This window comes from Muntiacus reevesi, chromosome X (assembly GCF_963930625.1).
Source record: "Muntiacus reevesi chromosome X, mMunRee1.1, whole genome shotgun sequence".
NCBI lineage: Eukaryota > Metazoa > Chordata > Mammalia > Artiodactyla > Cervidae > Muntiacus > Muntiacus reevesi.
The window spans coordinates 68,034,808-68,061,724 of NC_089271.1; the positions used below are offsets into that span (position 1 = coordinate 68,034,808).

Below are 26,917 nucleotides of genomic sequence, written 5' to 3' on the forward strand. Positions count from 1 at the left end.
GAGCCTGGTGGGCTGCCGTCTATGGGGTCACACATGAGTCGGACATGACTGAAGTGACTTAGCAGCAGCAGCAGCATTGAGATAATCATGTGGTTTTTATCTTTCAATTTGTTAATGTGGTGTATCACATGGATTAATTTGTGAATATTGAAGAATCCTTGCATCCCTGGGATAAAGCCCACTTGGTCATGATGTATGATCATTTTAATATGTGGTTGGATTCTGTTTGCTAGAATTTGTTAAGGATTTTTGCATCTATGTTCATCAGTAATATTGGCCTGTAGTTCCCTTTTTTTGTGGTATCTTTCTGGTTTTGGTATTATGGTGATGGTGTCCTCATAGAATGAGTTTGGAAATTCACTTTTCTCTGCAATTTTCTGGAAGAGTTTGAGTAGGATAGGTGTTCGCTCTTCTCTAAATTTTTGGTAGAATTCAGCTGTGAAGCCATCTGGTCCTGGGCTTTTGTTTGTTGTAATATTTCTGATTACAGTTTCTATTTCTGTGCTTGTGCTGCGTCTGTTAAGATTTTCTATTTCTTCCTGGTTCAGTTTTGGAAAGTTATACTTTTCTAAGAATTTGTCTATTTCTTCCAAGTTGTCCATTTTATTGGCATATAGTTGCTGATAGTATTCTCTTATGATCCTTTGTAATTGTGTGTTGTCTGTTGTGATTTCTCCATTTTCATTTCTAATTTTTTGATTTGATTCTACTCTTTTTTTTCTTGTTGAGTCTGGCCAATGGTTTGTCTATTTTATTTATCTTCTCAAAGAAGCAGCCTTTAGCTTTGTTGATTTTTGCTATGGTCTCCTTTGTTTCTTTTGCATTTATTTCTGCCCTAATTCTTAAGATTTCTTTCCTTCTACTAACCCTGGGGTGCTTCATTTCTTTTTTCCTAGTTGCTTTAGGTGTAGAATTAGGGTATTTATTTGATTTTTCTCTTGTTTCTTGAGGTAAGCTTGTATTGCTATGAACCTTCCCCTTAGCACTGCTTTTACTGAATCCATAGGTTTTGGGTTGTTGTGCTCTCATTTTCATTTGTTTCTATGCATATTTTGATTTCTTTTTTGATTTATTCTGTGAATTGTTGACTATTCAGAAGCATATTGTTTAGCCTCCATATGTTTGTATTTTTAACAGTTTTTTCCCCTGTAGTTGACATCTAATCTTACCACATTGTGATCAGAAAAGATGCTTGGAATGATTTCATTTTTTTTTTTTTTAATTTACCAAGGCGAGATTTATGGCCCAGGGTGTGATCTATTCTGGAGAAGCTTCCGTGTGCTCTCGAGAAAAAGGTGAAATTCATTGTTTTGGGGTGAAAGTCATATAGATATCAATAGGTGTAACTGGTCCATTGTATCTTTTAAAGTTTGTGTTTCCTTGCTAATTTTCTGTTTGGTTGATCTATCCATAGGTGTGAGTGGGGTATTAAAGTCTCCCACTATTATTGTGTTACTGTTAATTTCCCCTTTCATACTTGTTAGCATTTGCCTTACATATTGTGGAATATTGTGATCGTTTTTACCATACATCAACATGAATTGGTTATAGACATGCATGTGTCTCCTCACTCCTTTTTTTGCTTAGAGGAATGCCTTTAACATTTCTTCCTAACCTGGTTTGGTGGTGCTGAACTCTTTCTAATTCTGCTTGTCTGCAAAATTATCATTTGTTTAAATCTGAATGAGAACTCTGAAGGGTAGAGCAGTCTTGGTTGTAACTTTTTTCCTTTCATCACTTTGAATATATTGTGCCAATCCCTTTTGGCCTGCAGAGTTTCTTCTGAAAAGTCAGACGATAGCTTTATGTGAGTTCCCTTGTATTATAGCACATTGCTTTTCCCTTGCTGCTTTTAAGATTCTTGTTTTAATTTTTCCCTTTAAATATAAAGTGTCTTGGTGTGAACCTCTTTGTATTCATTTCATTTGGGATGCTCTGTGCTTTCTGGATCTGGTTGTCTGTTTCCTTTCCCAAGTTAGGGAAGTTTTCAAGAATTATTTCTTCAAATATGTTCTCTAACCCTTTATCTCTTCTTTCTGTGACCCACATAATGAAAATGTAGTATGTTGATGTTGTCTCAGAAGTCTCTTAAACAATTTCTCTCCTTTTTTAAAGTTCTTTTTTCTTTTTCCCCTTCAGCTTGTGTGATTTCTACTACATGTCATCCAGATTGCTGATCCATTCCACTGTGTCATCTAATATATCGTTGGCTCCTTCTAGTGTTTTTTTTTTTTAATTCAAGTTATTATATTCTTCGAATGTATTAGATTCTCCTTTATATTTTCTAACCCTTTGTTGAAATTTTCACTGTGTTAACCCATTCATCTCATGAATTTGTTGAACATCTTTATGATGATTACTTTGAACTCTTTATCAGGTAGTTTGTTTATCTTCATTTCATTTAGCTCTTCTTCTTGGGTTTTATCTTGTTCCTTTGGAACAAATCCTTCTGTCACTTCATTTTGCCTAATTTGCTGTTTTTATTTCTATGTATTTGGTAGGCTGCTTATGTTTCTTAATCTTGGAGAAGTGACCTTATATAGGAGACGTCCTATGGAACCCAGCAGCATGCTCCCCTCAGGTCACCAGTGCTATATGTTCTAGGGGTGCCTCTTATGTGGGCTGCATGTGCCCTTCTCTTGTGTCAGGGCTAAATACTGTGGGTGTGCTCGTGGGTAGGTCTTGATCCCGGTATGGTTAGCTATGAGGCCATGCCTTGTGCAGTGGCTGTGGGCATACTGAAATGTGGGATAGGCTTCCCACATAGTTGGTTCTGTGGCCCGGGGGGGGGTTGGAGCTGCTGCTAGCCTACTGGTAGATGGAGTTGGATATCCCTGTGATTGTTTGTGTGACTTGAGGGTACTTGGTGCTGGTGCCAACCTGTTGTTGGGTGAGGTTGAGTCTCCCGTGCAAACAGGCTGGTAGAAGAGTTCCAAAATAATGCTTCCCAGTGCTGGTGTTATCAGAATGAGGTATTCCAAATTGCTGCCACCACTGTCTCCATTCCGCAGGGTGAGTAGCAGTTGCCCTCTGTCTCTCCAGGAGTCTCTCCAAGATCAGCAAGTGGGTCTGACCCAGGCTCCTTTCAAACTACTGCTTCTATCCTGGGACTTTGGGTATGTGGGATTTTTTGTGTGCCTTTTAAGAGCAAGGTATATTTCCTATAGCTTTCCAGCTCTTTCACCTTAAGTCCTGGTAGTTTTCAATGTTAGATGTTCTGTGAGCTCATCTTGCCAGTATAGGATCCCCAGGCCTGGGAGACTGATTTGGGAATCAGATCCCTTGCTCCTTGGGGCAAATTTCTGATTGTTATATTCCTCCCCTTTGTGGGTCACTCACCTGAAGGTGTAGGTCCTGACTATACTGCCTCTGCCCCTCCCACCCATCTCATTGTGTTTCCTTCTTTATGTCTTTAGCTGTGGGAAAACTTTTCTATTAATCTTCAGCTCATTCTCAGAGATAGCTACTCTATAAGTAGTTGTAATTTTGCTGTGTCCATCAGAAATGAGATCAGGGTGTTCCTACTCTGTCATTTTTGCCACCCCAGTAAGCATTTTTTCTTATGCTTATTTCTACTTTTGGTTAAATATCCATTCAAACCTTTTGCTCATTATTTTATTGTGTTTGTTTTCTTACTTTTGAGATTTTAGATCATTTAATGTAATCTAGATACAAATCCTTTATCAGGATTTGTCTTTTTATTCTCTTAACAATGATTTTCTCAGAGAATACATTTTTAATTTTGTTGAAGTCCAACTTATAATTTTTTTCTTTCATGTATAGTACTTTTGATGTCATATCTAAGAACTATTTACTTAACTCAAAGTAATAAATACTTTCTCCTATATTTTCTTCTGAGATTTTTACAGTTTTGCATTTAGGCCTATGATCATTTTGAATTAAATTTTGTACATGTTGTGAGCTGTAGGTGTAGGTATGTCCAATTATTCTATCACTGTTTGTTGAAGACTGTATGTTCTCCACTGAATCACCATTGCTTCTTTGTGTAAAAATCAGTTGAGCATCTTTATGTGTCTGTCTATGTAGTTTGTTTTTTATTCTGTTCCATTGGTTCATAGGTCTGTTCCTTTGGTTAATATCACACTGTCTTGACTACTATAGCATCATAGTATGTCTTAAAATTGGAAGTTTGAGTCCTTCAATTTTGTACTTTTTTCAGAATTGTTTTGACTATTCTAGTTCCCTTACTTTACATATAAATTTTAGTGTCAGCTTGTCTATCTATACAAAAAACTTTAATTAAAATTAAAATCTTAATTAGGATTATACTAAATGTCTATCAATTTTGGGAGTATTTACATCTTAATTATACTGAATCTTCTGACCCATAAGCATAGTATGTGTCTCTATTTATTTAGGTCTTCCATGGTTTCTTCATCAATGTTTTATAAGTTTCAGCATATAGATATTATGTATGATTTGTTAGATATATATCTAGTTATTTACTTTTTTTGGAGTTTTTGTGAATGGTATTGTGCTTTTGATTTTGGTTTCCCAATTGTGCAATGCTAGTATATAGGAATATATTAGATGTTTGTCCATTAATCTTGTGTGCTGTGAACTTGATAAACTTACTCATTAGTTCTAGGAGTTTCTGTAGATTCTTTATGTACACAATCATGACATCTGCAAATAGAGATAATTTTACTTCTTCTTTTCCAATGAGAGTGACTTTTATTTCCTTTCTTTGCCCTATTTCATGTGTTAGGACTTTCCTATGATGTGGAATGACAGTGATAAGAGAGACTATATGAAGTTGTGGTTAACAAAGGAAAAAACTACTGGTAAACAGTGAAAATTTACCATATCAGTTTAGGCTGAAGTGCACAAATGTGTAGTCTCAGTTGTGTCATTTCTAATCAGTTGCAGTATTTATAACCAGTTGTATTATTTTTGTAGTAGTTCTCAGCAGCCTGAATATAGAAACAGAGAAGGCAGATAGTTGGATTGGATCTGGAGTTTGGATTTTTGCTGGCTAAAGCAATGAAGTTAGGGTGAAAAGAATATTGCCGAGAGAGAGGTTGAAGTGTTAAGACTTGACAGAGAAGGAAGTAACCCATGTAAAAAGTTTGTTTTTACTTATATTTTGGTATAATTCCTTTCAGTGTTCCCCTATATATATATATAGATATTTTTTAATACTTAAAAATTTTAAATTAAAAATACTATTCTATAATATTTTCAAGGTCCATCCCACGTTGTAGCATACATTTCTTTGGTTGCCAAATGGCATTCCATTGTACAGATATGCTGCATCTTGTTTATCTGTTTATCAGTAGATGGATATTAGTGTTGTTTCCATTTTTGGGATATTATGAATAGTGCTGCTGTGAGCATTCATGCAGGAGTTATTTTTTAACATATGATTTTCACTTTTGTTGGTTATATACAAAGCAGTGGAATTGCTAGGGCATATGGTAATTTTAGACAGGAAAAATGGACATGAACTTGGGCAAACTCTGGGAGATGGTGAGGGACAGAGAGGCCTGGTGTGCTGTGGTCCATGGGGTCACAGAGAGTTGGACATGATTTGGCAACTGAACAACAATAATGGTAATTTTATGCTTAACATACTAAAGGACTTCCAAGCTGTTTTCCAAAGTGACTGTATCATTCTGTACTGCCACCAGAAGTGTATGAAGGTTCCAGTTTCTCGGAATCCTTACCAACACTTGTTATTATATGTCTTCTGGATTATAGCCATCCTCTGTTGTTGTTGTTTAGTCACTAAGTCTTTTGCAACTCCATGGACTGTGGCCATGGGATTGCCCAGGCAAGAATACTGGACTAGGTTGCCATTTCCTTCTCCAGGTGAGCTTCCTGACCCAGAAGTTGAACCTGTATCTAATGCATTGGCAAGTGGATTCTTTACTACCAGGAAATCCCATGGATGGAGGAGCCTGGTAGGGTATGGTCCATGGAGTTGCAAAAGCGTCAGATATGACTTAGCGACTGAACAACAATGACAGTAGCCATTCTAGTGACTATTAAATGGTATCCTGTTGTTCTGACTTGCATTCCTTAATAGGAATAATTCCTTAATGATGTTAAGCATGTTTTCATGTGCTTATTGGTCACTTGTATGTGGAGAAATGTCTATTCAAATCCCTTGCTCATTAAAATATGTATCATCTTTTTACCATAGAATTGTAAGAGCTCTTTATATTGATGTATTCTGCATACAAATCTCCTATCAAATATTTGATTTACACGTTTTCTTCCAAAAGATCACATATTGTATGATTCCATGGAATCATGGATTATATGGAATGTCCAGAGTAGGCAAATCTATAGAGATAGAAAATAGATTAGTGGTTTCCTAGAGGTGGGAGTGGAGGCATGGGGAATCACTGGTAATGAGTATGGGGTTTCTTTTGTAGGCAATGAAAATATTCTAAAATTGATTGTGGTGATGGTTATATGACTATGAATATCCAAAAAACCACTGAATTGTACACTGTATATGGTCAAATTATATGGTATGTGAACTATATCTCAGTAAACTTTTCAGAATTAAACTGCACTCATACAGCTTTTCCACATAATCTTATGAATTATTCTTCAAAATAATTACTTTTAACAGTACATAATAGTTCACCATAATGATTTGGTAATTTATTTCACCATTCCTCTATTGTTAGATATTTAATTTTGTTTTCAATTTTCTGGTATTATAATAAATTGATGATGAATAGTCATGCATATCTCTGATGACTTCATTAAAATTAAAATACATTTCTAAAATGTAGTTATCAGATAAAATTATATGAAATATTTAAGGTTCTTACATATGCTATATATTTTGCCCTCAAAAAATTATCTGTGAATTTAAACTTACATCATCAGCACCTGTTCTTACCAACATTATAAAAATTGACTTCTTTAAAAAAATTGTCTTCTTTAGTAGACAAAAATTAATATCTAGGGCTATTTTAATTTGCATTTCTTTCTACTCAAGTTGACTAATTTTCATGTTTTTTTAACTTTTATTTTGTTGATTGTTCTCAATCTTTGCAGAATTTCTAACTGTTGTGTTGTTCCTTCTCTTACTGATTTGTAAGATCTTTGTAAATTGAGGATGATAAATTGTGTGTGTTACAAAAAAATTTCTGTGTTACATATTTTGCAAATGTTTCTCCAAATTTGACTTTTCATTTCAAAGAAAATATCATTGAGAATCAGTGTTTTTGTGTGTAAAAAATTATGGCAATAATTTCTTTTATATGCATAAAAATTTGAGAAAAATGAAAAAAATATGGTAGCATTTGTTAATCATAAGTTGTAAATAGAGAGGTACTCAGTTTAACCTTTATACTTTAATTTTTAAAACTTTTCAAAAGAAAAACATACAAAATATCTAATAATTTAGAAATACATAACTTATTCAACCATTCTCCTATTGATAGACATTCAAGTTGTTTTCCATTTGGAGCTTTCACAAACATCACTGTAGTGATTATGTGTAATTCTTAATATCTTGATAAACTTTGAAATGATTGTACCATTCTGCCTTCTCATGTTCCCAAACACTTTTCTATTATTATTAGAACATGACTCTGTTGTTCCCACAAAATTGATCAGTTAATTTATTTGAACAGGGTGCAATGGGAAAAGCATTGCTTAAAGGAAATTTTGCTTACCTAGAGAATCATATCAAAAATGTATTTTATGGCTTCATATTTATCCGAGATATTACAAAAAAAAAGGGCATGGTCATATAAATTTTGAAAAAACTCATTCCACTTTTGGGGATTCACAAAATTCCTTAGCATATTATCGGTCTTGACAAGTACTGCACTAAAGACAAAGTTCCATGATGTGCATATAAGAAAATAAGTTCAGTCAAGTAACTTCAGGGAGCTACTACAATCCCCTCTTGGAGATTGACAAAACTTATTTGCATAAGTCCTATGGTAAAGATAACTCTCTAATATGGATGAATGGTTTCCTAAATTTATTTCACCAAATAACTTTTTCCTGTTAACATCTATTATTATGTCAAAGAATACCCATAGTAAAATGCTAAAATAAGAAAATGAGGGAGATAAACACCATGGATAACTGAAATCTAAGTACTAGTACCATACAAGTGTCAAACATTTCATTAGGACTTTGGATAACAAGATAGATTTAATTCTTTCCTCTTTTAAATCTTTGATTATAAGTGAAGCTGCACAGTAAATATAGCAAATCAGGTTTTTAAATGTAGTACTATAGTAGAAAGGGCATAATCTGAAGTCAGACAGACCTCAGTTGCAATGTTAGTTTACATAGTAGCTAGATAGGTGGTTTAACTTCTTTGAACTTCATGTTTCTCATTAAAATGGGGATAACATTCACCTCAAAGAGTTGATGTGAGCATTAAATGAGATAACATATGTCAAGTACATAGCAAAGTGACTGGCACATAGAAAATCTTATATAGCACCTATACTGGTTCACAGCAGGGCTCTTTAAGGTAAAGAAGTGAAGACCTGAGAGCCAACAGATTGACGGCCTCTGAATAATTGCCAGATTTTTCATAGGAATAGAATTAGAGGGTTATCAGATCACTTTCAAGCTCCACGGTATTTTTTTTACTAAAAATTTTCTTTTGATACTAAATTACACTGAGTTTATTTACCTGTGAATGTTGCAAAGGGAAGGCTGTTTAGCTTTTCATTAGGTCAAAGAGAATCCCATGTGTAAGGCTGCCTACCACTGATGAACAAATTAATAGCATTTTGGGAGAGGGGAGTGTAGGGATTGTGCTTTTTGCTTGTTTATGGGTAAGAGTAGGTTGTTAACTGACATAATGGAGTCAGGCAAAAAAAAAAAAAAAAAAAAAAAAACCTATTTGTAATCTTTTTCATTTCAGAGACCTGAAATGCAGCAGGACAAGAAGGCAAAAATCCAAACGAGATGTTTGACTGTTTCTGAATACCTTGGGGTCTTTTAGGCAAAGTGAATAGTGTGAGTTTGCAGGGAGTAAGAGCATCTTTTTCAGTACACTACACAGGGAAAATATGTATAGAACTTCTGCTTATGTGCATAATAAAAGACAGAAGAATTTAACATCTTGTTTACCTGGTAAGAACTTACTCTTTTTCTAGTTCAGCTCCCCAGACTGCTTCTTAGCAGTCCAGGTATTTCTCTGTGTGCCTCCCTCAGAACACTGACCTGTTTGAGAGATGCAGGAGATGTAAAAGCTGCTATGTTTCTGTTTCCACGGCAAGAGATGATGATCCTTCTGGATAATCTGTAAGGTTGAAAAGTGAAGGTAAACAAATGTCCTTTCTCTTGTATGGCTGGGTATTCATTCATTGGCATACTTCCTTCTCAGGCAATCCCTGGAGGCAGCAGACATCTGCAAATATCTAAAGAATGATGTGCTATCTACTGAAGCACTTGCAACCAGTCCAAGCATCCACATTTAAAGAGTAGTCAGCCTGCTGTACTATGCACTAAGATTATTTTATTTGTCAGCATTATCTGATCTATAATAATGGCTAGTATTTGACTTAACTAGCTGTGATGACAGCTAAACATAATTTGGCTTTAAGGGAATATTTCAGTCTTGCTACTAACAAAATTACTCTGTTCTGTTATTCCACTGGACATAAATTGAGATAGCTGTTACAGCACTTTAGGTGTTGGTGTGTTTTTAAAAAGAAATGATATATCTAGAAAATAAGAGGCTTTGGAATCAAAAAGCAACATCGTTTACAGTAGAAATGTCTTGTTTCCAATCCCCAGCCTATTGAGGAGCAAGTTCAGTTCAGTCACTCAGTTGTGTCCAACTCTTTGCCACCCCATGGACGCCAGGCCTCCCTGTCCATCACCAACTCCCGGAGCTTGCTCAAGCTCATGTCTATCGAGTTGGTGATGCCATCCAACCATTTCATCCTCTGTCGTCCCCTTCTCCTCCTGCCCTCAATCTTCCCCAGCATCAGGGTCTTTTCCAATGAGTCAGTTCTTTGCGTCAGGTGGCCAAAGTATTGGAGTTTCGCTTCAGCATCAGTACTTTCAATGAATATTCAGGACTGATTTCCTTTAGGATTGACTGGTTGGATTTCCTTGCAGTCCAAGGGACTCTCAAGAGTCTCCTCCAACACTACAGTTCAAAAGCAGCGATTCTTAAGCACTCAGCTTTCTTTATAGTCCAACTCTCACATCTATACGTGACTACTGAAAAAACTATAGCTTTGATAAACAGACCTTTGTCAGCAAAGTAATGTCTCTGCTTTTTAATATGCTATTTAGGTTGGTCATAGCTTTACTTCATAGGAGCAAGCATCTTTAAATTTCATGGCTGTAGTCACCATCTGCTGTGATTTTGGAACCCAAGAAAAAAGTGATGGGACCAGATGCCATGATCTTAGTTTTCTGAATGTTGAGTTTTAAGTCAACTTTTTCACTCTCCTCTTTCATTTTCATCAAGATCTCTTTAGTTCCTCTTTGCTCTCTGTCATATGGGTGGTATCATCTGCATATCAGAGGTTATTGATATTTCTCCTGGCAATCTTGATTCTAACTTGTGCTTCATCCAGCCCAGCATTTCGCATGATGCACTCTGCATATAAGTTAAATAAGCAGGGTGACGATATACAGCCCTGATGTACTCCTTTCCCAATTTGGAACCAGTCTGTTGTTCCATGTCCAGTTCTAACTGTTGCTTATTGACTTGCATACAGATGTCTCAGGAGGCAGGTAAGGTGGTCTGCTATCACCATCTCTTTAAGAATTGTACACAGTTCATTGTGATACACACAAAGTCTTTGGCATAGTCAATAAAGCAGGCGTAGACGTTTTTCTGGAACTCTCTTACTTTTTCTATGATCCAAATGATGTTGGCAATTTGATCTCTGGAGCCAACTTGTGGAGCAAGATGGTGGAGTAGAAGGACATGCACTCATCTTCTCCTGTGAGAATTCCAAAGTTTCAACTTGCTGCTGAACAACCATTGACAGGAGAATGTTGGATCTCACCAAAAAATGATACCCCATGTCCAAGGGCAAAGAAGAAACCCAAGCAAGACTGTAGGAGGGGTGAAATCGTGTTTAGAATCAAACTCAATACCTGCCAGAGATGCTCAGAGGGCTCAAACAAAACCTTGTGTGCACCAGGACCCAGAGACCCCACAGAGACTGACCCAGACCTGCTTTTGAGTGTTTGACTGTCTCCTGTGGAGGCATGGGTCAGCAGTAACCTGCTGCAGCGGCACGGGCTCTGGGTGCAATAGACCTGGGTCACACAGCATGTGGCGTAAGCCCTCTTGGAGGAGGTCTCCATTAACCCCGCCATAGAGACACTGAGCAGATAACCCACAAACTGCAGAACAATTATACCAAAGAAATTCTCATATTGTTAAGAAAATTCTAAGATCCACAACAGATTTCCCAACCTGGGGATCTGGCAAAGGGACTGAGAACCCCCAGGAATTTGACTTTGTAGGCCAGTGGGATTTGATTACAGAACTTACACAGGACTGGGGAAACAGATTCTTGGAGGACACAAACAAAACCTTGTGCATACCAGGACCCAGGAGAAAGGAGCAATGATCCCATAAGAGACTGGCCCAGACTTGCCTGTGTGTGTCCAGTAGTCTCCGGTAGACATGTGGGTTGACAGTGGCCTGATGCAGGGTCAGGGGCACTGAATAAAACAGTGCATGAACAAGACCTTTTAAAGGAGGTTGCCATTATCTTCATTACCCCTAATAGTTTTGTCTCAGGTCAAACAACAGGGAGGGAAGACAGTCCCACTCTTCAACAGAAAATTTGATTAAAGATTTACTGAGAATGGATCCACCCATGAATAAACCCGTTTCCCCCACTGTCAGTCTCTCTCAACAGGAAGCTTCCATAAGACTCATCCTTATCAGACAGAAGACAAGATGAAAATCACAATCACAGAAAACTAATCAAACTGATCACATGGACCACAGCCTTGTCTAACTCAAAGAAACTATGAGCCATGCCGTGTAGGGCTACTCAAGATGGATGGGTTGTAGTGGAGAGTTCTGACAAAATGTGGTCCACTGGAGAAGAGAATGGCAAGCCACTTCAGTATTCTTGCCTTGAGAACCCCATGAACAGTATGAAAAGGCAAAAAGATATGACACTGAAAGATGAACTCCCCAGGTCAGTAGATGCCCAATATGCTACTGGAGAAGAGTAGAGAAATAACTCCAGAAATAATGAAGAGACAGAGCCAAAGTGAAAACAATGCCCAGTTGTGGATGTGACTGGTGATGGAAGTAAAGTTTGATGCTGTAAAGAGCAATATTGCATAGGAACCTGAAATGTTAGGTCTATAAATCAAGGTAAATTGGAAGTGGTCAAATGGCAGATGGCAAGAGTGAACATCGAAATTTTAGGAATCAATGAACTAAAATGTACTGGAATGAGTGAGTTTAATTCAGATGACCATTATACCTACTACTGTGGGCAAGAATCCCTTAGAAGGAATGGAGTAAACCTCATAGTCAACAAAAGAGTCTGAAATGCAATACTTGGATGCAGTCTCAAAAATGACTGAATGATTTGTGTTTATTTCCAAGGCAAACCATTCAACATCATGGTAATCCAAGTCTATGCCCCAACCACTAATGCTGAAAAAGCTGAAGTTGAACAGTTCTATGAAGACCTACAACACCTTCTAGAATTGACACCAAAGAAGATGTCCTTTTCATCAAAGGGGACTGGAATGCAAAAAAATATGGAGTAAAGAGATACTTAGAGTAACAGGCAAGTTTGGCCTTGGAGTACAAAATGAAGCAGAGCAAAATTTAACAGAGTTTTGCCAAGAGAATGCACTGGTCATAGCAAACACCCTCTTCCAACAACACAAGAGAAGACTCTACACATGGCCATCATCAGATGGTCAATAGCAAAATCATATTGATTTCATTCTTTGCAGGCAAAGATGGAAAAGTTCTATACAGTCAGCAAAAACAAGACTGGGAGCGGACTGTGGCTCAGATCATGAAGTCCTTATTGCAAAATTCAGACTTAAATTGAAGAAAGTAGGGAAAACCACTAGACCATTCAGTTATGACCTAAATAAAGTCCCTTATGATTATACAGTGGAAGTGATAAATAGATTCAAGGGATTTGATCTGATAGACAGAAAGCCTGAAGAACTTTGGACAGAGATTCATGACATTGTACAGGAGGCAGTGATCAAGACCATCCTAAGAAAAAGAAACAATAAAAGGCAAAATGGTTGTCTGAGAAGGTCTTACAAATAGCTGAGAAAAGAAGAGAAGTGAAAGGCAAAGCAGAAAAGGAAAGATATACCCATTTGAATGCAGAATTCTAAAGAATAGCAAGGAGAGATAAGAAAGCCTTCCTAAGTGATCAATGCAAAGAAATAGAGAAAAACAATACAATGGGAAAGACTAGAGATCTCTTCTAGAAAATTAGAGATACCAAGGGAACATTTCATGTAAAGGTGGGCTCGATAAAGGACAGAGATGGTATGGACCTAGCAGAAGCAGAAGATATTAAGAAGAAGTGGGAAAAATACACAGAAGAACTGTATAAAAAAGATCTTCGTGACCCAGATAACTATGATGGTGTGATCACTCACCAAGAGCCAGATATCCTGGAATGCGAAGTAGTGGGCCTTAGGAAGCATCACTAAGAACAAAGCTAGTGGAGGTGATGGAATTCCAGTTGAGCTATTTCAAATCCTAAAAGATGATGGTGCTATAGTGCTGCACTCAATATGCCAGCAAATTTGGAAAACTCTGCAGTGACCACAGGACTGGAAAAGATCAGTTTTCACTCCAATCCCAAAGAAATGCAATGTTAAAGAATGTTCCAACTACTGCACAATTACACTCATCTCACACTTTAGCAAAGTAATGCTCAAAATTCTCCAAGCCAGGTTTAAATAGTATGTGTACTGAGAACTTCCAGATGTTCAAGCTGGGTTTAGAAAAGGTAGAATAACCAGAGATCAAATTGCCAACATCTGTTTGATCATTTAAGGAGCAAAGTATACTCTGAATCAGCTTGCTTAATGTACAGATAATCACTTTCTTTACATTCCCTACATAATAATGTACTTGGCACTTTGAGATTAAAAAAAAGTTGACAGTGGTTGTCCCTTACATTCCCTTACAGCTCTCTTTTATGAACTTAATGTGCCTTCATAGTGCTCTCATAAGTGTGAGGTCTGGGTCCCAGAAAATAGAGGACAGCCAGAGTGGGTTGCCCCTGCACAGTAGGATGGCAACTTCTCATTCCACTAAATTAACCAGGCAGATTCCAAAGACAAATCTGCTTTCTTCCAGGGAGAGTGGAACAGTAAAAAGTGGCTCTGCTAATGTCTGTCTTTGGAATCATGTCTCTATGGTGGGTACAGCATTCTGTCTTATTTGGAATCCCAGACCTAGGGTATTCTTGCCTGTAAGTCTGAACAGAAAGCAGTTGTATTGACCCAGCTCTTCAGTGAAGGATATACAGAGAATTACTCATGTTTGTCAAACAGCTCCAAAGAGAAAAAGAGGCAGCAAGTGCTTGAGCATACATCTCATCTTACCTATACATTTCTATCAAGAAAGCAATTGATCAATGTAAAAGGCAATCCTGGAACTTCAATGCACTATTTGCCTTGATGTTTCTTTCTGAGGGTTGACTGTTTCAGAACTTTTTAGGTACCAATTGGCAATGTACCTTTTCAGACACTGGCTTTTAGTATTCTGCTAGATGGGTTTCTTTTACTATTTACCATTTCAATCCACACTTGATTTGGCCAGAGCAATTCCTTCCTACAATCATTTGAATTAAAATCAGGCTTGCAGACATTGAAACTTGAGATAGGAAACTCAAATATCTTCCTCCATAGTTTCATTCCCATAGGAGATTAACTTAAGGCTGCAAAGGGTCATTGCCAGGTGAGGACTAACTTGAAAGAATGCAGATACTTCAAAAAATCAGGCTCTGCATAATAGAAGACAAATGCAGAATTTAGGAAAAGAATTTACTTTCTTCTTCTCCCATCTACACATATACTGCTTTTACTACCCCTACCTGCTCTTGCTGCCTATGCTGTAGTGATTTTACCGTTATTCAACAAATGTTTACTTGAACCGAGAATGATGTCATTTTTGTCTTAGTGTATGCTGGCCCAGCTGTTTCTCTTCCTGCCTTATCCTAGATCACCTCCCTTCCTTTAAAACCCTATGTTCCTGGCCCCACAGGAGGTGGCTATATCCCTGGCGAGGAGTGACCGTGGTGACCAGAGGCTTAACAATCAAGGGGACCTTTCAACTTATGTCCTAACCTGGCTGTGGCTACTGGATGGGAGAAATGGGGAGAAGACTGAGGTTGGGGGGGGGGGTCCATCCTGGTGGCATTACCCTAGGCCTTGCTTATCCAAGCTAAGGTGGGCAGAAGCTCCGAGTCACGGAAAAGTCAGTTGAGGCAGCCGGCACCTGCAGTGTAGACAGAGAACTATGCTCTGGGCTGGTCTGTGACTCCTGGGCTTGGCTGGACCTGTGTGAGGGGAGGAGGCCCCTGGGTGCTGTGGATGGATAATAAAGCACTGACTCTACTTAAAAAAAAAAAAAAAACCTATGTTCCCACATAAACCTTTGTTACTATGGGAAGTGACCACAAGAGTATATGTATACTTTTTCATACCCATTGGTTTTGAGAGATTGGGCAGAGTAGAGAAATGAACATAATGTGGCGTCTCCAAGAACATAGGTTGAGTTATGACTGCTTAATTGCCTTACATAAGTGACTTTACCTCCTAGCTTCAACTTTTTCATCTGTAAAATAGGGCAATACTCTCATTCACTGTATTTTTGTAAGGTTCTTCCCTGAATTATGAGTGTCCTCAAAGGTTTTATTATTTACCCTCTGAATATCTCTTTTTCATTCATTTCCTTGTCCACCTGAATTCATTTGAATGTTGCATTTGTGTGAGTGTTTAGTTGCTTCAGTCATGTCCGACTCTGTGTGACTCTATGGAGTGTAGACCACCAGGCTCCTCTGTCCATGGAATTCCCCAGGCAAGAATACTGGAGTGGGTTTCCATGCCCTCCTCCAGGGAATCTTCCCAAGCTAGGGATCAAACCCATGTCTCTTATGTCCCCTGCATTGGTAGGTGTGTTCTTTACCACTAGTGCCACCTTGCTGCTACTGCTGTTAAGATGCTTCAGTCGTGTCCGACTCTGTACGACCCCATAGATGGCAGCCCACAAGGCTCCCCCATCCCTGGAATTCTCCAGGCAATAACACTGGAGTGGGTTGCCATTTCCTTCTCCAATGCATGAAAGTGAAAAGTGAAAGTGAAGTCGCTCAGTCATGTCTGACTCTTAGCAACCCCATGAACGGCAGCCTACCAGGCTCCTCCGTCCATGGGATTTTCCAGGCAAGAATACTGGAGTAGGTTGCCATTCCCTTCTCCAAGTTCCACCTTCAGTTCAGTTCAGCTCAGTCACTCAGTCGTGTCTGACTCTTTGCGACCCCATGAATTGCAGCACGCCAGGTCTCCTTGTCCATCACAAATTCCCGGAGTTTACTCAAATTCATGCCCATTGAGTCGGTGACGTCATCCAGCCATCTCATCCTCTGCCGTCCCCTCCTCCTCCTGCCCCCAATCCTTCCCAGCATCAGGGTCTTTTCCAATGAGTCAGCTCTTCGCATCATCAGGTGGCCAAAGGATTGGAGTTTCAGATTCAGCATCAGTCCTTCCAAAGAACACCCAGGATTTATCTCCGACAGGATGGACTGGTTGGATCTCCTTGTAGTCCAAGGGACTCTCAAGAGTCTTCTTCAACACCACAGTTCAAAACCATCAATTTTTCAGCACTCAGCTTTCTTCACAGTCCAACTCTCACATCCATACATGACCACTGGAAAAACCATAGCCTTGACCAGACGGACCTTTGTTGGCAAAGTAATGTCTCTGATTTTTAATATGCTATCTAGGTTGGTCATAACTTTCCTTCCAAGGAGTGTCTTTTAATTTCATGGCTGCAATCACCATCTGCAGTGATTTTTGGAGCCCACAAAAATAAAGTGTGACACTGTTTCCACTGTCTCCCCATCTATTTCCCATGAGGTGATGGGACCAGATGCCATGATCTTAGTTTTCTGCATGTTGAGCTTTAAGCCAACTTTTTCACTCTCCTCTTTGACTTTCATCAAGAAGCTTTTTAGCTCCTCTTCACTTTCTGCCGTAAAGGTGGTGTCATCTGCATATCTGAGGTTATTGATATTTCTCCCAGGAATCTTAATTCCAGCTTGTGCTTCTTCCAGCCCAGCGTTTCTCGTGATGTACTCTGCATAGAAGTTAAATAAGCAGGGTGACAATATACAGCCTTGACGTACTCCTTTTGCTATTTGGAACCAGTCTGTTGTTCCATGTCCAGTTCTAACTGTTGCTTCCTGACCTGCATACAGGTTTCTCAAGAGTCAGGTCAGGTGGTCTGGTATTCCCATCTCCCTCAGAATTTTCCACAGTTTATTGTGATCCATACAGTTGAAGGCTTTGTCATAGTCAGTAAGGCAGAAATAGATGTTTTTCTGGAAGTCTCTTGCTTTTTTGATGATCCAGCGGATATTGACAATTTGATCTCTGGTTCCTCTGCCTTTTCTAAAACCAGTTTGAACATCTGGAATTTCTCGGTTCATGTATTGCTGAAGCCTGGCTTGGAGAATTTTAAGCATTACTTTACTAGCGTGTGAGATGAGTGCTATTGCACGGTAGTTTGAACATTCTTTGGGATTGCCTTTCTTTGGGATTGGAATGAAAAAGGACCTTTTCCAGTCCTTTGGCCACTGCTGAGTTTTCCAAAATTGCTAGTGAAGGTGAATGGAATTCCAGTTGAGCTATTTCAAACCCTGAAAGTTGACGCTGTGAAAGTGCTGCACTCAATATGCCAGGCTTCAGCAATACGTGAACCAAGAACTTCCAGATGTTCAAGCTGGTGTTAGAAAAGGCGTAGGAACCAGAGATCAAATTGCCAACATCTGATGGATCATCGAAAAAGCAAGAGAGTTCCAGAAAAACATCTATTTCTGCTTTATTGACTATGCCAAAGTCTTTGACTTTGTGGATCACAAGAAACTGTGGAACATTCTGAAAGATTGGGCATACCAGATCACCTGACCTGCCTCTTGAGAAACTTTTATGCAGGTCAGGAAACAACAGTTAGAACTGGACATGGAACAATAGACTGGTTCCAAATTGGGAAGGGAGTACATCAAAGCTGTATATTGCCACCCTGCTTATTTAACTTCTATGCAGAGTACATCATGAGAAATGCTGGACTGGAGGAAGTACAAGCTGGAATCAAGATTTCTGGGAGAAATATCAATAACCTCAGATATACAGATGACACCACCCTTTATGGCAGAAAGTGAAGAGGAACTGAAGAGCCTCTTGATGAAGGTGAAAGAGGAGAGTTGAAAAGTTGGCTTAAAGCTCAACACTCCAAAACCTAAGATCATGGCATCCGGTCCCATCACTTCATGGCAGATAGATGGGGAAACAGTGGAAAGAGTGGTAGACTTTACATTTGGGGAGGCTCCAAAATCACTGCAGATGGTGACTGCAGCCATGAAATTAAAAGACACTTACTCATTGGAAGGAAAGTTATGATCAACCTAGATAGCATATTAAAAAGCAGAGACATTACTTTGCCAACAAAGGTCCATCTAGTCAAGGCTGTGGTTTTTCCAGTGGTCATGTATGGATGTGAGAGTTTGACTATAAAGAAAGCTGAGTGTCAAAGAATTGCTGCTTTTGAACTGCGGTGTTGGAGGACACTTGGGAGTCCCTAGGACTGCAAGGAGATCCAACCAGCCCATTCTAAAGGAAATAAGTCCTGAATATTCATTGGAAGGACTGATGCTGAAGCTAAACTGCAATACTTTGGCCACCTAATGCAAAGAAGTGACTCATTTAGAAAAGACCCTAATGCTGGGAAAGATTGAAGGTGGGAGGAGAAGGGGACAACAGAGGATGAGATGGTTGGATGGCATCACCGACTCGATTGACATGAATTTGAGTAAACTCCGGGAGTTGGTGATGGACAGGTAAACTTAGCATGCTGCAGTCGATGGGGTCACAAAGAGTTAGACACAACTGAGCGACTGAACTCAGGGTATTAAACAGGGGCTCTGTATCAACCTAGAAGGGTTGGATGGCGAGGGAGATGGGAGAGAGGTTCAGGAGGGAAGGGACATATGTATACCTATGGCTGATATATGTTGATGTTTGACAGAAAATAACAAAATTGTGTAAAGCAATTATCCTTCAATTAAAAAATAAATATATTTATAAAAACATTCACCCATTCTGTTCCATTTCAGTTCACTGATTTTAAAATGTCAATATTCACTCTTGCCATCTCCTGTTTGACCACTTCCAATTTACCTTGATTCATGGACCTAACATTTCAGGTTCCTATGAAATATTATTCTATACAGCACCGGAATTTACTTCCATCAGCAGTCCCCTCGACATCTGGACGCTGTTTTTTGCTTTGGCTCAGCCTCTTCATTCTTTTTGGAGCTATTTCTTCATGGTTTTCCAGTAACTTATTGGGAACCTACCAATCTCGAGAGTTCTTTTTTCAGTGTCATATCATTTTGTATTTTTATACTGTTCATGGTGTTCTCAAGGCAAGAATACTGAAGTGGTTTGCCATTCCCTTCTCCAGTGGACCACGTTAAGTTAGAACTCTCCACAATGACCTGTCTGTCTTGGGTGGTTCTACCTGGCATGGCTCAAAAAGATGGCAGAGTAGAAAGATGTGCGCTTATCTTCTCCTGTGAGAACTCCAAAACTGCAACTCGCTGCTGAACAACCATCAACAGGAGAATGTTGGACCCCACAAAAAAGAGATACTCCACATCCAAGAGCAAAGGAGAAGCTCCAACAAGATGCTAGGAGGGGCAAAATCACATTTAGAATCAAGCCCCATACCTGCCAGAGACGCTCGGCGGGCTCAAACAAAACCTTGTGCACACCATGACTCAGAGACCCCACAAGAAACTGAGCTGGGCCTGCCTTTGAATATTTGAGTGTCTCCTGTGGAGGCATGGGTCAGCAGTGGCCTTCTGCAGGGCACGGGCTCTGGCCACACCAGACCTGGGAGGCACTGCGTGTGGCATAAATCCTCTTGGAGGAGGTCACCATTAGCCCCACCAGAGCCACGGAGCAGATGATCCACAAACTGGAGAACAGTTATATCAAAGAAGTTCTCACACTTCAGCATACTTCCTTCCAGTGAATATTCAGGGTTGATCTTCCTTAAGATTGACTGGTTTGTTTTTCCTGTCCTAGGGACTTTCGGGAATCTTCTCCAGCACCACAGTTTGAAGGCATCAATTCTTTGGTGTTCTGCCTTCTTTATGGTCCAGCTCTCATAACTGTATGTGACCACTGGGAACACCATAGCTTTGACTATATGGACCTTTGTCGGCAGTGTGATGTTTCTGCTTTTCAACACATTGTCTAGGTTTGCCATTGCTTTCCTGCCAAGAAGCAATCATCTGATTTCAGGGCTGTAGCCACCATCCACAGTGATTTTGGAGCCCAAGGAGAGGAAATCTGTCACTGCTTCCACCTTTTCCCCTTCTATTTGCCATGTAGTAATGGGGCTGGATGTCATGATTTTTTAAAAATATTTAGTCTTAAGTCAACTCTTTCGCTCTCCTCCTTCACCCTCATAAAGAGGCTCTTTTAGTTCCTCTTCACTTTCTCCCATTAGAGTGGTATCATCCGCATATCTGAGGTTGTTGATGTTTCTCCTGCCTATCTTGATTCCAGCTTGTAACTCATCCAGCCCAGCATTTCTCATGATGTGCTCAGTGTATAGGTTAAACAAACAGGGTGACAGCAGACAGCCCTGTCATACTCCTTTCTCAATCTTGAACCAGTCAGTTGTTCAATACAGGGTTCTAACTGTTGCTCCTTGACCCACATACAGGTTTCTCAGGAGACAGGTAAGATGGTTCGGTATTTTCATCTCCCTAAGAGCTTTCCACAGTTTGTCATGATCCACATAGTCAAAGACTTTAGCATAGTTGATGAAACAGAGATAGATGTTTTTTTTTCTGAAATTCCCTTGCTTTCTCTATAATCCAGTGAATGTTGGCAAGTTGATCTCTAGGTCTTCTTCCTTTTCTAAACCCAGCTTGGACATCTGGAAGTTCTTAGCTTGCATAATGCTGAAGCTTACTTAGCATGCAAGATTTGAAGCATGATCTCAGTAGCATGGGAGATGAGTATGGTTGTCCAATGGTTGGCATATTCTTTGGTACTACCCTTCTTGGGAATTGGGATAAGGATTGACCCTTTCCAGTCCTGTAGCCACTGATGGGTCTTCTAGATTTGCTGACACAATGAATGCAAATCGTGATGGCATCCTCCTTAAGGGATTTGAATAGTTCTGCTGGAACTTCATTGCATCCAGTAGCTTTATTAACTGCAGGCCTTCTTAAGACCCTCTTCACTTTGCACTCCACAATGTCTGGCTCTGTGTGACTAGCCACACCACTGTAGTAATCTGGTTCATTAAGATAGTTTTTTATACAGTTCTTTCATGTATTCTTTTCATCTCATCTTGATCTCTTCTATACTAGGTCTCTACTATTTTTATCCTTTAAACCTATTATCCTTTTATCCTGTTCATTGAAGAAGATCTTCTCATCTCTTCCAGCTATTCTTTGCAACTCTGCATTTAACTGGATGTATCTTCCCTCTCTCCCTTGCTTTTCACTTCTCTTCATTCAGCTATTTGTAAAGCCTCTTCAGATAACCATTTTACTTTCTTGCTTTCCTTTCCCTTTGGGATGATTTTGTTTGCTGCCTTCTGTACAATAGTATGGATCTCTGTCCATAGTTCTTCAGGCACACTGTTAACTAGATATAGTCCCTTGAATCTATTTGTTACCTCTACTGCAAATTCATATGGGATTTGATTTAGGTCATACCTGGCTGGCCTAGTGTTCTTCCTGGTTTTCTTTAGTTTAATCCTGAATTTTGCTATGAGAAGTTGATAATCTGAGCCACAGTCAGCCCCAGGTCTTGTTTTTGCTGACTGTGACAAAAACAGGTCTTGTTTTTGTGACTCGGACAGCTTCTCCATTGTATGTATCTCATCTCCCCCAAATAAATTCAAGACAATTGAGTTCAGAGACAAAAATGCATTATCACCCTTAAGAGTTCAGTGTCTCACACTTAATATGCTCTCAAATAATACTAGCTTATTTATTCTGCTCTTTTCACAAATGTGTTATTTATCACAGCATCAGAAACTACCAGACTGAAAATAAATCAGAAACTTCTTATACCTTGAGCAGTAACTAATGATCTCATACAAAAATGTTTACTCAAAAGAGTTGAAAATAAGGCTATATATAATATGCTAGAGTATGAAGTCAATATTTTCCTGTGTCCAGTGTTTGACAAGGAATACAATACTTCTGAGCTCTGGTTATCATTAACACTGGAAAGTTGTACTAGCAAATTCAAGCAAATTTTGTTTTTCATATAAAGAGTTTTACTTGATAAAAATATCCCACCTAGAATATTAAATTATAAAAATTAAAGAGATGATTTTCACTCTCTTTAGCTGGACTTAGAAAGCAATTTTGGTGAGTTAAGGAAAGCTTGGTTCTTTTCTGATGGATTCTTTTAAAATGTCATTCTTGTCACAGCCAATACATTGATATGGGATGGGGGACCGGGATGGGGAATACGTGTAACTCTATGGCTGATTCATATCAATGTATGACAAAACCCACTGAAAAATTAAAAAAAATAAACAAAATTAAAAAAAAATACAAAAAAAAACCAAAAAAAAAAAAAAGAATAACTGGAATCAGCTGTACATAATTATTGTGTACCCTAAGTCTTAATCCTGACCTATTGAATTTTCAAACCAGGCTGATGGATACTCATGGATAGTTAATGAAATAGTTGATGGATAGTCATCAAATCACAAGAGAAGGGAACAAAAGAGGACAGGAAGAAAAAGACATACAAGACAAATCCAAAACAATTAAGAAAATGGCAATAAGAATGAAAATATAGATCATTACCTTAAGTGTAAATGAATTAAATGCTTCAACCAAAAGACATAGACTGACTAAATGGATACAAAAGCAAGACCCACATATATGCTGTATCTACAAGAGACCCACTTCAGATCCAGGGACACATACAGACTGAAAGTAAGGGGATAGAAAAAGGTACTCCATGCAAATGAAAATCAGAAGAAAGCTGGAGTAGTAATACTCATATCAGACAAAATAGACTTTAAAATACACTGTTATGTGAGACAAAGAAGGACACTACATAATGATCAAGGGTTCAATCCATGAAGAAGGTATAGCAATTGTAAATATATATGTACTCCACACAGGAACACCTCAATATATAAGGCAAATGCTAACAGCCATAAAAGGAGAAATCTACAGTAACACAATAATAGTGGGGGACTTTAATACCCCACTTACATCAATAGACAGATCATCCAGACAGAAAATCAATAAGGAAACAGAGGTCATTTAATGTGCCTTAAATGACATGTTAAACTGGATGGTTTCATTCTGCTGCTTTGAATGAAATGTTCTTTAAATATCAAATTCATTCAAAGCAGCAGAATACACATTCTTCTCAAGTGCACATGGAATATTCTCCAGGATAGATCATGTGTTGGAGCACAAAGCAAGCAGTGGTAAATTTGATAAAACTGAAATCACATCAAATATCTTTTCTGAGCATAACACTCTGAGATTAGAAATAAACTACAAGAAAAAAAAATGTAAAAAACACAAACATGTGGAGGCTAAACAATATGTTACTAAACAATCAATTGATCACTGAAGAAATCAAAGAGGACATCAAAAAATATCTAGAGACAAATGAAAACATAAATATGATGGTCCAATACCTATGGGACACAGGGACTTCCCTGGTAGTCTAGTGGTTAAGACTTCATGTTTACATTGCAGAGGGCATAGGTTTGATCCCTGGATGGGAAACTAAGATCCTGCATGCCACATGGCACAGTCAAGAAATGAATAAACGGACAAAAAACCCAAAACTTATGGGACACAGCAAAAGCAGTTCTAAGAGGAAAGCTTATAGCAATATAATCTTACCTCAGGAAACAAGAAACCTCAAATAAGCAACCTAAACTTATACATAAAGCAATGAGAGAAAAGAAGAACAAAAACCCCCAAAATTAGTAGAAGGAAAGAAATGATAAAGGTCAAAAATAAACAAAATACTAATGGAAAAAAATAGCAAATGTGAATGAAACAAAAATCTTGTTCTTTGGAAAGATAAACAAAATTGATAAACCTTTAGCTAAACAATTAAAAGAAAAAAGGAAGAGGACACAAATCAATAAAATGAGAAATGAAAAAGAAGTTACATCCAGTGCCAGAGAAATAGAATGGATCATAGGAGACTATTACAAGCAACTACATGCCAATAAAATGGACAACCTATAAGAGAGGGACAAATTCTTAGAAATGTACAACCCCTCAAGACTGAATCAGGAAAAAACCCCAGAAAATATGAACAGACCAATCACAAGTACTGAAATTGAAACTGATTAAAAAACTTCCAACAAACAAGAACCCAGGACCAGATGGCTTCACAGACACATACTATCAAACAGTCAGAAGAGTTACTACCTATCCTGAAACTATTTCAAAAAACAACAGCAGAAGGAACAGTTCCAAACACACTCTATGAGGCCACCATCACTCTGACACTAAAACTAGATAAAGATATCACACACAAAAATTACAGGTCAAAATCACTGATAAATATAGAGGCAAAAATTCTCAACAAAATACTGGCAAACTGAATCCAACAATAAAATAAAATGATCATACACCATGATCAAAAGGGACTTGTCCTGGGGTGCAAGGATTTTTCAACATCTGTAAATCGGTGTGATATACTACATGAACAAATTGAAGAATAAAAACGATATGAACCTCTCAATAGATGCAGAAAAAGCTTCTGACAAAAGTGAACACCCAGTTATGACAAAAACTCTAGAGGGTACCTACCTCAGTCTAATAAAGGTCATATATGACAAAACCACAGCTTACATACTCAGTGGTGAAAAGCTGAAAGCATTTCCTCTAAAGATGAGAAATAAGACAAAGATGTTCATTCTTGCCACTTTTATTCAACATAATTTTGGAAGTTCCAGCCACAACAATCAGAGAAGAAAAGAAAGAAAAGGAATCCAAATTAGAAAGGAAGAAGTAAAACTGCCACTGTTTGCAGACGACATGATAATATGAATAGAACATCCTAAATGCACCACTAGAAAACTACTAGAACTCATCAATGAATTCTGTAAAGTTTGCAGGATACAAAATTAATAGGCAGAAATATGCTGCATTTCTATACACTGAGAAGGAAAGATCACAAAGAAAAATTAGGGAAACTCCCATTTACCATCACATCAAGAAGAATAAAATACCTAGGAATAAACTTACCTAAGGAAGGAAAAGACCTATATTTAGAAAACTATAAGATACTAATGAAAGAAATAAAAGAAGACACAAACAGATGGAAAGATTTACCATGTTCTTGGACTGAAAGAATCAATATTGGCAAAATGACTACAATACCCCAGCCATCTACAGATTCAATGCAATCCCTATCAAATTAACAATGGCATTTTTCACAGAACTAGAACAAAAATGTTCACAATTTGTATGGAAACACAAAAGACCCCAAATAGACATAGAAATTTTTAAAAAGGAAAGCAGAACTGGAAGAGTCATGCTCCCTGATTTCAAACTATATTATAAAGCTACAGTCATCAAAACAGTATGATACTGACACAAAAATAGTAATATAGATCAATGGAACAGGATAGAAAGCCTAGAAATAAACCCACACACCTATAGTCAATTAATCTCTGACAAAGAGGAAAGAATATACAATGGAGAAATGAAATTCTCGTCAATAAGTGGTGCTGGAAAAACTGAACAGCTATGTATAAAAGAATGAAGTTAAAGCATTCTCTAACACCATTCACAAAAATAAACTAAAAATGGATTAAAGACCTAAATGTAAGACTAGATACAATAAAATTCTCAGAAGAAAACATAGGCAAAACACCCTTTGACATAAATCTCAGTAATATCTTTTTGTATATACCTCCTAGAATATTCAAGTTAAAACAAAAATAAACAAATGGCCAAGTAATATTTAATTGTATATACATACCACATCTTTATCATATATTAATGCATTATGTGGAATCTAGAAAAATGGTACAGATGACCTTATTTGCAAAAAGAAGTAGAGACACAGTTGTAGAGAATAAAGGTATGGACACCAAGAGGGAGGCAGGATGGGATAAATTGGGAAATTGAGATTGACATATAGACACTATTGATACTATGTATAAAATAGAGAACTAATGAGAACATACTGTATACCTCAGGGAACTCTACTCAGTGCTGTGTGGTGATCTAAATGGGAAGGAAATCCAAAAAAGAGGGGATATATCAATATGTATAGCTGATTCACTTTGTTGTACAGTAGAAACTAACACATTGTAAAGCAATGTTCAATACTATACTTGAATAAAAATTAATAAAATAAAAAAATAAAAGCAAAAAATAAGCAAATTGGACCTAACTAAACTTAAAAGTTTTTGCACAGCAAAGGAAACCATAAAGAAAATGAAAAGACAACATACAGAATAGGAGAAAACATTTGCATATGAAGCGACCAACAACAGATTAATCTAAAAAATATAAAAACACCATGTGTAGCTCAATATCAAACAAACAAACAACCCAGTCAGAGGATCTAAATATACATTTCTCCCAATAAGACATACAAATGGCCAAAAAGTACATGAAAAAAATGCTCAATATTGCTAATTATTAGGCAA

The 26,917-nt window shown here is 38.0% G+C and overlaps 1 protein-coding gene across 2 annotated transcripts in view; it reads right to left on the reverse strand.

The window, feature by feature from the left end:
- Window positions 1-26,917, reverse strand: part of ZDHHC15 (zinc finger DHHC-type palmitoyltransferase 15) — a 109,155-nt gene that overhangs the window by 18,962 nt on the left and 63,276 nt on the right. Inside the window, exon 11 of one of the 2 annotated variants that reach the window (XM_065916301.1) lies at window positions 9,181-9,259. The exons of the other annotated variant lie outside the window; for it this stretch is intronic. Within the exon in view, the coding sequence (XP_065772373.1) occupies window positions 9,213-9,259 (47 nt within the window). The 3' untranslated portion in view covers window positions 9,181-9,212. The remainder of the gene's footprint in view (window positions 1-9,180; window positions 9,260-26,917) is intronic. 2 annotated transcript variants of the gene reach the window in all.